Source organism: Struthio camelus, chromosome 10, assembly GCF_040807025.1.
Source record: "Struthio camelus isolate bStrCam1 chromosome 10, bStrCam1.hap1, whole genome shotgun sequence".
Lineage (NCBI taxonomy): Eukaryota > Metazoa > Chordata > Aves > Struthioniformes > Struthionidae > Struthio > Struthio camelus.
The window spans coordinates 30,263,016-30,275,565 of record NC_090951.1 but is presented as its reverse complement, the minus strand read 5'-3'; the positions used below and the strand labels follow the sequence as shown (position 1 = coordinate 30,275,565).

The 12,550-nt window shown below is 56.2% G+C and overlaps 1 protein-coding gene across 1 annotated transcript in view; it reads left to right on the top strand.

The window, feature by feature from the left end:
• The first annotated feature begins 3,085 nt into the window (after positions 1–3,085).
• CNGB1 (cyclic nucleotide gated channel subunit beta 1) overlaps positions 3,086–12,550 on the top strand; it is a 41,517-nt gene continuing 32,052 nt past the window's right edge. The window contains exons 1-10 of the mRNA XM_068956374.1: positions 3,086–3,199; positions 3,473–3,524; positions 3,767–3,830; positions 4,087–4,216; positions 4,513–4,555; positions 4,888–4,969; positions 5,321–5,402; positions 11,740–11,782; positions 12,200–12,326; positions 12,420–12,495. Of these exons, the coding sequence (XP_068812475.1) occupies positions 3,086–3,199; positions 3,473–3,524; positions 3,767–3,830; positions 4,087–4,216; positions 4,513–4,555; positions 4,888–4,969; positions 5,321–5,402; positions 11,740–11,782; positions 12,200–12,326; positions 12,420–12,495 (813 nt within the window). The remainder of the gene's footprint in view (positions 3,200–3,472; positions 3,525–3,766; positions 3,831–4,086; positions 4,217–4,512; positions 4,556–4,887; positions 4,970–5,320; positions 5,403–11,739; positions 11,783–12,199; positions 12,327–12,419; positions 12,496–12,550) is intronic.

Genomic DNA, 12,550 nt, shown 5'->3' with positions numbered 1-12,550 from the left:
GACTGCAGTGCTGCAGGTCGGATGGGAACCTCAACCTGGAGTTCATGAGGTTTCTCCTTATATAGCCCCATGGTTTTTTAGACAGCCCTGTTGCTGCTCTTATTTATGTCTCCGCACCTGCCTGCACCCGGGCTAGAGGACAGCCTTCGCTCTCAGCGCTGCCAGCACCCAGCGGGGCTCACACCCACGCGGTAAGTCAGTCGGGTAGCTCCAGCCACTCCGCCGGCCTCCAAAGAGCTCTTAGGACCCGGTTTTGGGGGGGGAGTCTCTCTGCCATCCTGCCCCAAAGCTGGGCTCAAACAGCCTGGCCTCCTTGGGCGATGGCTCTTGGCGAGCGGAGGTCCATGCCTGGTGACGCGGCGCTGGGGGCAGAAAGCACAAAACCGTGCTTTGCTGCACTGCTGGCAGCTCCTCGACGGCAGCCGGAGGGATATGGGGCAGGTGGGGGCTGGTAATCCCATTGGCAGGTAGCGCTGTGCTAATCCTTGCAGCGCCGGAGCCCATCGGGGCGAGCTGCGGGATCAGCGGCCAGCCGCAGCGGCCGGGCACGGAGGCAAGAGGAGCCTGCTCCATCCCGGCAGTAGTTTTCTGGGGGCTCCCCGGGGAGCTGGCCCGTGGCGGTGGGTGAGCGTCCGCGGGGCGATGGAGAGGAGGGATGTGGCCGGGGGATTCCTGCAGGGGCAGCCTCCGGGCGACGCGAAGGCTCCCGTCCTCCGGAGCGTCCCAGCCGCGGAGGAGGGCGCGGGACCGCGGCGAGGAGCTCTGCTCCCCGCGGAGGCGCTGGCGCCGGCTAACATGGGGGCGCGGAGGAGCCTGATCCCGTTTCTGCTGGGCTCTGGGGCCATTGAAGCAGAAGGAGTGAAAGAGGACACGGGCCGGAGGGGATCTGGGGGGTAATTAGGGCAGCAAGGAGCTGCTGTGGAGATTCGGCAGCTCCCGCTCACTTAGCCAGGAGGGTCAATTCAGCCTGTCCAAGGGCACTTTGCAACCTCCATTTGATCCCAGCATTTCTTGCCAGGCGCAGCACTCGGGGAAGACAGGCGGAAGCGGGTTTGAGGCAAGATGGGGCCCAAAAGCCGCGAGGGAGCCTGAGCAAGCGAGATGCGAACGCCAGCATGGCTCGGTCCGAGCAGGGACGCCGGGCTCCGCACCCCGCTCCCGCTTTTGCAGGCTGCTCTGCGGCGCCCTTCGCCCGCGTGGGAGGCGCGGAGGGCACCTGCCCTGCAGCACCGACGGCGCCCGTGGCTTGGCCCCGTCGCCACCCGCTCTGTGGTCCCTTCGTGCACAAATCTCCAGCCGCTTATTCATATTTCTTTCAGCAAACTGCTTCTTTGGGGACTCACAAATGTTTCCGCGCCTCCCTTGCCCTGACGTGCTGGGCTCCGGCCCCAGCTCCAGCACTGTCCTTCCTGTGTCAAGGACAGGCTTAAGCTCCAGGATTTTACAGCTGCGCAAGCTTTATATCCGAGACGAGGAGTGAGACCTTGGTTGCTGTAGGGGACTTGCTCCGTCCTGGAGAGGCTTTATGCAGGCTTTTTTGGCATAAACTGTGTCTGCTTTTCCCCCTGCTTCTTGCAAGAGCTGCAAGCATCCCAAAGCGCAGGTGGAAACGCCGTTGTGCCATGCAGCACCATGCCATCGGGTTTTTTCTGTTGTCCTGTTCGCCCAGCTGCCCCTGGGTAGCGTGGCTGTTCGGCACTCCTTAACCCGATACACCAGCCGGAGGCAAAAGGCAATTTCTAAATCCGGTTTTTGGGAGGACTTTTATCAAATATCTTTGCTGGTTTGGAGAGGCTCAGGGCTCTCTGGGAGCAGCGAGCCCGCCAGCGGTGTGCACGAGGAGCTGGGGGCACCTGAGCTCCTGCGGGTTGTGCTTTGGCTGTGTGCAAAGCCCGCTCCCCAGCAGAGCTGTGCAGACAAAAGAGGTGCGAGCAAAGAGCCAAGGGCACTCAGCACCCCACGTGGGGTCGAAGGAACTGCATAGCTGCCTGCAGACTCAAGGTGCTGGCTTTGGGCATGCTTCCTCCTGCCCTCATGGGTGTCTCCTGCAAGCAGAGGCCTGGGACAGTTTTGCAGAGTGCTGGGCCTGCCCGAGATGCCCACGTGTCACTACAGATAGCAGGGAAATGAGGCAGAAAAAAGCTCCCGGCTGGAACAGGAGAAATGTTTTCTTCCAAGTTTTCTTCCTTGCAGGCCGCTGGGACTAGGCAACGGTGTGGGGGCACAGGCATTGGGAGTGGGGTGTCTGGGGGCTTGTGAAGGCCCCAGGCTTTGGGAGGCAAGAGTTTGGGCAAGAGGAGGTGGGAAGAGAGGGTGCAAGGATGTAGGAGGCAGTGTGGAAATTTACTGCCTCGGAAATTTGTTCAACACGCGGCAAATGGCTAAATGACAATCGAGCAAAGCCAGTCCCTAGAAGCAAAATGAGAAGAGTCGTACATCAGTGCATGAATTTGCCTATAAACAAATTCTGCTTAAGCTACTGTAATTTAACATCCCTTGAAGGAAACTAATTTAGTACTTTGCAGAAACATAGAAGACCGTGAACAGAGCATCACAGTTTCAATGAACTATCTGTTACAATTGCACATATGCATCTCCTCTCATAATTCCAGCAATGGACGGCTGCACTGCCTGAACAGTGTGCAAGGTGGAAAATACTAAATGAATGATTACGTTTGGGAAGAACCATGTTAACAGAGTATCTGAGCTTAAAATAGAGGGTGTAATTTGCTCATGGTAATGGCGAGGGGGATGGTGTTGAGAAGGACCTGGTCTGGGTCTGCATGATGTGGGAGAGGGGAGGAAGCCCAAAACTTGGTCTAAAGGGCACCCATTTTGTTAATAAGCCATATCTGCCTTGGCAATAACATAGGGGGAAATTCACCCCACATCCCCGTCAAAGCAGAAAATAGGGCTGAGCCCAGGTGAGTATTGGCAAGGGAACGTCCCATGATGGCAAATACCCATGTGCTGGGGTGCCGCCTCTCGGCATGTTTTGCAGCTCCCAGCGCACTGCGGAAAGCTGCTGCCACTCCTCTTCCCAGAGGGAAGCGGTGACCCGGCTTTGCTGTCCACAGGCAGCAGGATGCTCACCTGGATCGAGAGGGTGGTGCCCCAGCCTCCGGAGCCTGCTCATACCACTCCCACGGTGGAGGATGAAAGCCCAGGACTCAAGACCCAAGATGCAGAGCCGGCGAAGGTGAGCAAGGAGTGAGCCTGGAAGAAAGGATGGCTGGGGGATGCTCTGGGTGAAGGGATACTCGGTGGTTTAGCTCGATGCCCCCACGTTCTGCCTCCAGCGCCCGTGGGGACGTGGGCCAGGGCATGTTCTTCCTGTTCGAGCTGCAGAAAAGGTGAAAAATCCCTGAGATTTGCAGCCTCCTTCCAGCTTAGGTCAGGAGTAGCACAGCCAGGGACATTCTCATGGCTAGTGCTTCATCTGAAACCATCCTTTCAATGTTTCACCCTAAAGCTGCCAAAAGGAAATGCCAGCGGCCCCAAGACTGCCCCTGACCACGGGGAGGGTAAGTTCCCATGGCAGAGACGCAGTGGGATTCAGGTGATTAATCAGCATTAGTTTATTGGTTGCTACCTGTCCCGCCATGCATGCGGAGCTGTGCCTGCAGGGTCAGTCTCTGCGCTGCCCCTCCAAAGCACAGGTGCTTGTGGGCGACCAAAGTGCTGATGTGGATTGTCTTTTTTTTTTCTTTTTTTTTTCTTTTTTCTTTTTTTTTCTTTTTTTCTTTTTTTGCTGCTTTCGTCAAAGGGGCAGAGAAGAAGGTGGAATTTGCGGTCCCTGAGGACCCAGCATCCACATCTATGTTTGAGAGGTATTTTTCTTGTACATACGCCCTCTGGGCTGTGACCCCCCAATTCACCTGGATTTTGGCTACGGTTGGGGGCTGAAGGCCTGGGATGGGGAGTCTGCATGAACCTGGGTGCCCCATGCTGGGAAGGGGGGAGGATGCCTGGAGCTCACCCCGCTGCAGCATGGGCAACTTGCTTGCTGGGTCCATCCCGTGGGAATTGGCTCTGCCCTGGGGGCTGCCCTGCTCCCAGCCGCTCATTTCACCCTGTTCCTCACAGTGTGGGAGGCAGCGTGCTTTCCTGGCTGTCCCAAGGGCTGGAGAAGGTGATTCCCCAGCCAGCCCAGGCCCCGGGCACACTGCAGGCGCTCGGGAAGAGCTTCGAGACGAGCATCGACATTCCCGATCAGGTAGGCGATGGCCCTGGGCAGTGACCCGGGGTATTCCCCTTACACATATATATATTTGTTTTCCTTCTTAATTTCCCATTTTCTCCTCATATTAATCAGGAGCACAGCCCTTTCTCCAGGCTTAAACCCTATCCCACTCAGGTTTCTGCCTTAATGCATCTTCACGCAGGGAAAGGACAAGTTTCCTTCCCATCTGCTGTTAGGCAGCCTGCATCCTGCCCAGAGCCAGCAACGGTTTCTGGTGTGGGAAGCCCTCTGGCTGGTGGGTTGGTAATGGTCTGCATTTGACTTTTCAGACTGAAGTCCAGATCCTCAAGGATGAGGAAGAGGATGCTCTAGGTAAGGCCAGAGCTAGGAGCCCTGTGCTGGTGCCCAGCCCTTGCTGTGCAGTGCTCAAACTGTTCCCTGTACCGAGCTCAAAAGCATTCTGAAAGCAGAACAAAGTACCCCATCCTGCATCCTGGGGCAGCCCCAGGTGCATGTCCTGAGAGCATTTCCATCTTCCCAGTTGGCCAATGCTGGCCGTTACCCCAGTGGCTTGGGCTGGTGGGAGAGGAGCTGGGAACACCGAGCGGTGCTGGTTACCCCCGACACTGGGTGCTCTCTGCTGGCGTTAGCTCAGGCCCCTGCTCTCTCCCCTTATTCCACTCTTTATCCTTTTCTGCTTGCAGAGATAATCCCCTTCGATCCGGAAGAAGACAAGCTGGAAGCCTGCGAGTGTGAGGCCGGTTCAGACAACGCCACAGAGAACTGGTAGGTTTCATGGTGCCTTTGCAGGGCTGACGGTGCATGCTCCGTGCTGGTCTGCCCTTCCTGACCACCATCCACCTGCTGGCGTCTTCGCTGGGGTATTCCCCTGTGACGATAGAGAAGCTGCCGGAGTGACGTGTTCCCACATCTCCAGTGGTGCCTCCGCGTCCGCAAGTGGCCCCGGGCCGAAAGCTCGGAGCCCAGAGGGGAAGGCACCTTGGTCCCTCCAGCCGTCTTGGAGGTGGGAGCCAGGAGAAATGCCATCTGCAGAGGAGACTGGGGTGGCCAGAGCTGGGGCAGGAGCGGAAGGGGCTGTGGGACAAGCTCTGCGAACGCAGCGCGCTCCTTCTGCAGGGCGGCCATGAGAGTCTTCAACTGGCTGGTGCAGGGCTTCGAGAGGATGGTGCCACAGCCAGAGGTGGTGCACAAGCCTGAGGTGAGTGTAGCCCCGCTGGAGGCAACCACAGGAGCTGCGGCCCGCTGTGAGCATCAGCGCATGCCCACAACCGTATGTGCGCTGGGGCCTCCTCACTCTGTAAGCATGCTCATGTTGCTAAATCCCTCCTGTCCTGAGCCATCCATCTGCCGCAAACCTCCTTTGTGAAGGTGGGAATTTGCCCCCTGTTCTTCCCACGCTCGCCACTAAGCAGAGGGGCACTGGGGCTTGGGGTCTGAAGCTCCTTGCAGCAGCAAATGCCTCCTCTACTATAGCATTGGTCAATGCTGTGCTCAAAAAATGGCATATTCAAAGCTTAGTCTAAAATGTGCGTGGGGCACTGGTGTTTCAGAGTCCTGGTTGTCCTGTGGTCTCAGCTGTGATCCACCCCCGCATTTCCCACCGCAAATCAGCCTTGCAAGCACAACTCTCTGTTTTGGAGAAACTAGTTTTTTTCCAAGGGCTTTCCCAGTTAATAGAGTATCCTCTTCCTAAACCGTTCTGTTCCTGTGGGAAGTGAGGTGTGGGAATCATCTTTTATTATGCTGACACATTCACGGGATTCAGCCTACTTCACTTTTTCAAAAAAAAGATCACCCAGCGGGGGGATCTGCAACGCAGGAGCCTGGTTGCTCTGCTGCGGGACTGCTCAACCTCGCTCATCGCTTGGTGGGTGAGGGCTGCACTTGGGGAGGGGCGGAGGGCAATCACTTTTCCCACTTTGAATGGGATTTTTTGGTTACTTAATGCACAAATACTGCATTTGGAGGATGCCGGGCAGCTGCCTGCTGTGTAAGGTCAGGATGTGGCTGCTTAGCCTGGAGCAAGCTGAGGACACTTGATCTAGGAGGTCATGAGCTGCCCTGCAGCCTGCCTGAGCCCTGTCGCCCTCCCAGCAGTGACGGTGCTAGCCTGCATTTCCAGCAAAAGCAACACTTAAAATAGTTTTTTACATAACCAAGCTGTGTCTTCTTCAGCACTTCTTGGCTTTTTTTGGCCTAAAAGCTTGCGCAGTCAGGACGGTTTGGTCCAAAAGCCACATAAAGCTGTGGGAGCAGGCAGCCCGCGAGCAGGGTGCCCAGGCTTAGACAGGATGGAGCAGAACACCACTGCCCATCTCTGAGCATGGCCTCAGAGCGCCAGGCTCATCCCGTCGGCTGGGTAAATCAAGCCGGGGATGAACCGAGGCTGTGAATCTGCCTCATAAGGTACAAAGCTGCCTTTTCCCTCCCGCCACCCTGGGAGCGGCATAGGCTGCCCTGGTGCAGCTGGAGCTGAGGCTTGGTTGCTCACCCAGAAGCAAGTCTCTGCTCACGGCATGGATGGCACTTTGCTCCAGATGTAAAGTAGCCATGGTAGCGACGTGAAATCAGGCTGGTCACCGCTGGGTAGAGCAGCAGCTCAGGAAAAGATGGCTGAGGAGGGACCTAAGGGGTCTCTCTGCTTTCTCTGAGCCTTGCTGGATCCACCCTGATCACAGAATCACAGAATAGCCAAAGTTGGAAGGGACCTCTGGAGATCATCTAGTCCAGCCCCCCTGCTCAAGCAGGGTCCTCTAGAGCAGATTGCCCAGGATCGCATCCAGACGGGTTTTGAATATCTCCAAGGAAGGAGACTCCACGACCTCTCTGGGAAACCTGTTCCAATGCTCTGTCACCCTCACAGTCAAGAAGATTTTTCTCAGGTTCAGATGGAACTGCCTGTGGTTCAGTTTCTGCCCATTGCCTCTTGTCCTGTTGCTGGGCACCACGGAGAAGAGGCTGGCCTCATCCTCTTGACACTCCCCCTTCAGATACTTGTACACGTTGATGAGATCCCCTCTCAATCTTCTCTTCTCCAGGCTCAACAGGCCCAGCTCTTGCAGTCTTTCTTCCTAGGAGAGGTGCTCCAGCCCTCTAATCATCTTGGTAGCCCTCCGCTGGACTCTCTCCACTACTGCCAGGTCTCTCTTGTACTGGGGAGCCCAGAACTGGACACAGTACTCCAGGGGAGGCCTCCCCAGGGCTGAGGAGAGGGGCAGGATCACCTCCCTCGACCTGCTGGCAACACTCCGCCTAATGCACCCCAGGATCCCATTGGCCTTCTTGGCCACAAGGGCACACTGCTGGCTCATGCTTAACTTGTTGTCCACCAGCACTCCCAGGTCCTCCTCTGCAGAGCTACTTTCCAGCAGGTCAACCCCCAGCCTGTACTGCTGCATGGGATTATTCCTGCCTAGGTGCAGGACCTTGCACTTGCCTTTGTTGAACTTCAGGAGGTTCCTCTCCGCCCACCTCTCCAGCCTGTCCAGGTCCCTCGGAATGGCAGCACAGCCTTCTGGTGTGTCAGCCACTCCTCCCCCAGTTTAGTATCATCAGCAAACTTGCTGAGGGTGCACTCTGTCCCTTCCTCCAGGTCACTGAGGAATGCCTTGAACAAGACTGGACCCAGGACTGACCCCTGGGGGACACCATTAGCCACAGGCCTCCAACTTGACTCTGCGCCATTCACCACAACCCTCTGAGCTTGGCCATCCAGCCAGTTCTCAAGCCACCTCACTGTCCACTCGTCTAGCCCACACTTCCTGAGCTTACCTAGAAGGATGTGATGGGAGACAGTGTCAAAAGCCTTGCTGAAGTCCAGGTAGACAACATCCACTGCTCTCTCCTCATCTACCCAGCCAGTCATTCCGTCATAGAAGGCTATCAGATTGGTCAAGCATGATTTCCCTTTGGTGAATCCGTGCTGACTACTCCTGATCACCTTCTTGTCCTTCAGATGCTTAGTGATGACCTCCAGGAGGAGGTGTTCCATCACCTTGCCAGGGATGGAGGTGAGGCTGACAGGCCTGTAGTTTCCTGGCTCCTCCTTCTTACCCTTTTGGAAGACTGGGCTGACATTGGCTTTCTTCCAGTCCTCAGGCACCTCTCCTGTTCTCCAGGACCTTTCCAAGATGATGGAGAGTGGCCTAGCGATAACATCCGCCAGCTCCCTCAGCACTCGTGGGTGCATCCCATCGGGGCCCGTGGATTTATGGATGTCAAGTTTGGACAAAAGATCTCTAACCTGATCCTCTTCGACCAAGGGAGAGTCTTCCTTTCTCCAGACTTCCTCTCTTGTCTCCAAGGTCTGGAATTCCTGAGGACCGGCCTTTAGTAAAGACTGAAGCAAAGGTGGCATTCAGTAATTCTGCCTTCTCTGTATCCTTCGTCACCAGGGCACCCACCCCATTCAGCAGTGGGCCCACATTTTCCCTAGTCTTCCTTGCGCTATTGATGTATCTGAAGAAGCCCTTCTTGTTGTCCTTGACATCCCTTGCCAGATTTGATTCCAAATTGGCCTTAGCCTTCCTTGTCGCATCCCTGCACACTCTGACAACGTCCCTGTATTCCTCCCAAGTGGCCTGTCCCCTTTTCCACATTCTGTGTACTTCCTTCTTCTGCTGGAGTTTGGCCAGGAGTTCCTTGCTCATCCAGGCAGGTCTCCTGCCCACTTTGCTCGACTTCTTACTCAGAGGGATGCACCTGTCTTGAGCCTGCTGGAAATGATGCTTGAATATTAACTAGCTCACCTGGACCCCCCCCCCCACTTCCTTCTAGGGCCCTAACCCATGAGATTCCCCTAAGTAGGTCCCACAAGAGGCCAAAGTCAGCTCTCCTGAAGTCCAGCGTTGCAATCCTACTCATTGCCCTGCTCCCTCCTCGTAGGATCCTGAACTCCACCATCTCATGGTCACTGCAGCCAAGGCTGCCCCCAACCTTCACCTCTCCAACTAGACCTTCTTTGTTTGTTAGTACAAGGTCTAGCATTGCACCTCTCCTCGTTGGCGTCTCCACCACCTGAGTCAAGAAATTATCATCAATCCTCTGCAGGAACCTCTTTGACTGTTTGTGCCTAGCTGTGCTGTCTTGCCAACAGATGTCAGGGTGGTTGAAGTCTCCCATGAGAACCAGGGCCTGTGATCATGAGGCTACTTCCAGCTGTCTGTTGAAGGCCTCATCGACTGCCTCTTCCTGATCAGGTAGCCTGTAGTACACCCCCACCACCATGTCACCCATGTTAGCCTGCAATCCTTACCCACAGGCTCTCCACTTGCTCTTCATCCACCCCGAGGCAGAGCTCCATACATTCTAGTTGCTCCCTCCCATAAAGGGCAACTCCACCACCTCGCCTTCCTGGCCTGTCTTTCCTAAAAAGCACCTAGCCATCCATGACAGCATCCCAGTCATGTGAGCTATCCCACCATGTCTCTGTCACTGCAATGAGATCATGGCCCTGCGACCGCACACAGAGCTCTAACTCTTCCTGCTGATTCCCCATGCTGCGTGCATTGCTATACAGGCATTCCAGAGAGCCAGCCAAGCATGCAAGCTTCCCAGGAGAGGCGCAAGAGGATCCTCCATAGCCATGTTGCATGCTGTCTCCCCTGGCTGTATGCACCCGCTGGAGGCATCCTGACTTGAGCGGTGTTTTACTGACTCTCCTGCCACTACACCACTCCGCTTCCCCCATCTTGCCTAGTTTAGAGCCCTCCTTACCAGGCTGGCCAACCTGTTGGCAAAGACACGCGTGCCCCACTTGGTAAGGTGGATCCCATCTTGCTCCATCAGCTGTTGATCTTCAAACAGGGTCCCATGGTCACAGAAACCAAAGCCCTGTTGCCAACACCAGCGGCGCAGCCAGTTGTTAACTTGGAAAACTCGTCTACTCCTCCTCCCATCCTTCCCCCTCACAGGCAAGATTGAGGAGAAAACGACCCAGGCTCCCAGACCCTTCACCACCGTTCCCAGAGCTCTGAAGTCCTGTTTGATGCTTTCCAGTTTGCCTTTTGCGTCATTAGCACCCACATGGAAGATCAGCAGAGGGTAGTAGTCCGATGCGTGGACAAGCCTTGGCAGTCTTTCCACGACATCTCTTATTCGAGCCCCTGGCAGGCAGCAAACCTCTCTGGGCAAGAGGTCAGGTCGGCAGACAGGTGCCTCTGTCCCCTGCAGCAGGCAGTCACCCACAACAATCACTCGCCGCTTCTTCCGGGGGTTCCTGCACGGCACAGGGTCTGCCCGGCCAGTTGCCTCCCTTGGAGCCATGCCCAGCCTCTCCTCGGCTTGCAGGGCACTAAACTTGTCCTTCAAGGGTAAGTCTTGAGGAGGAGCAAGAGCCTTTCTCCTTCTACGAGAGGTCACCAGCTTCCAGCCCTCTTCAACAGCGTTATGATGCACCTTTACACACGGTGCTGAGCCCTCCGACAACTCCGCTGCAGTGGGGGCAGGGGACTCCCGGAGCTGAACAGTCTCCGAGAACGCCCTGTCAATCTCCCGCTCATCCTCTCGGATGCTACGCAGCCTACTAACCTCCTCCCGTAGCTCCTTTATCTGGTGACGCAACTGGTCAAGCACAGCACACCTCACGCAGGAGAGCTGACTGTCAGCCCAGGCCCCACGCAGAGGCCCCAGGCACTGCCTGCAGCCTGACACCTGCAGAGCTGCATCTGCTGTCGGAGGGTCTGTCTGCGTTGAAGCCTCAGACACAGCCGATGCAGCACCTCCAGCAGCCACGGGGGAACGTGCTCTGCGGCGTGTCACGGCCATGCCCCGGGGAAGGACACACCACTGTGCAAAATGGAGAGGCACCTTCTTTGCCTTCTGGCGCCCTTCTGCGCAAACTGCTGCGCTAACTGCTGCGTCTGTTCGCTGCTCTCGCTGCAGCTGTTAGCTGGTGTGTTTTCCTATTTGGAAACAATATTGCCAAACATTGTCTTGCCTGGAAAAAAAGGTGTGTGTGGGGGGGAATTCAACATACAAACTGCTTTAGGGTTAAAAATAAACAGATTTATGTTGAAAGGCAGGATTCTCTTGCGGAAGCATCCTTACCCTGAGCGGGGCACGTTAGCTGCAAAGCACAGGTGAGACGCTGCCCTTCTAGTCACGTTGGGGGATCAAAGAGCGCAGCGGGCTCTTCATCGTCCTGCGTTCACTCTCTTCAGGCTCAGACCTCTCCGGGCAAGGAAAAAAAAACTCTGAGTGCTTTTGAGGGAGAGAAAAACGTTGTATTGTGGTCCCCAGCCTGGCTGCACACAGGGCTCTGGACCCCTCTCTGTTTGGGACCAGCATGGGACTTAAAGGCCCATCTAAAGGAAATGGGGCCAAAATTATGTTTTAGGGTCTCTGGGCTATCATGCTGCCCAGTGGTTGCTTATTTGAACCCGGTTCAGTGAGAGGGATGAGGCTGGGCAGCTGGGCAGGATGATGGTGAGCCAGAGCCTGCTGCTGCCCCTGGCTCGGGCAGGGCTGGGTGTGGTGGTGGCTGCAGGTCAGGGTGCTGCCATGTCCGTCCATCTCTCTGTGTCCTTCTGCCGCAGAAGCTGCAAGAGGAAAGGCCCGAAGAGGTGGAGGCGGCGCGAGGTGAGCAACGGCCTGCTGGGCAAGGAGGAGCTGCTCCTGTACTGTTTCGTGAGACCCCTCCCTCTGCACTTTGTCTTCGGAGCGCCCTTTAAAACTTAATTTATCTCTTAACACTGTTACGCCCATGTGTTACTGAGCACAGAGCATCACTCCTGGCTTAGGCAGGTGGATGCAGAGTGGTGCTCGCATCCCCCTGCACTTCCCACCCTGGAGGCTATCCAAACCCCATGTGTGCCCCCAAATAGTCCTTGGCCTCGTCCTAGGCTGGGTCCTCACGGGGTGACGCTGACAGCGAAGTCCCCAAGGTCCCTCTGTGCAGCGGTGAATCTTCCTCCCTTGGTCGTCCTCCCTGTCTAAGTATAAAATTATTGCCACATCGCCTTTTTTTTTCCCTTCTCTCTGAATAAATCTGAGCAGAGGCCAAAGGCAGTAAAACCCGGGTGAAGTCGAAAGGCAGCATTTCCACTGGCCAGAGCATCCCCGCAGTGGTGGAGCAGGCAGTGGCCGAGACACAGCTGGGATCTGGAGCCACTGGCCGCGGCGGGTAAAAGCAGCAGTGCGGGGCTGGGAGGGACGGCTGCTGTGGGAGCCAAGCAGGCTCCTAAAGCGGAGTCCAACAAGGGTCTCTTATGTGCAGGATGTTTGGCTGGTTTGTCCAGGAGCTGGAGAAGGTGATGCCGCAGCCCATGATCAAAACGCAGCAGGAAGCTCAGGTACGTAGGCTGCTTGATAAATGCTGGGCAGGTGAAGGTGATGTGTGGAGTGGTG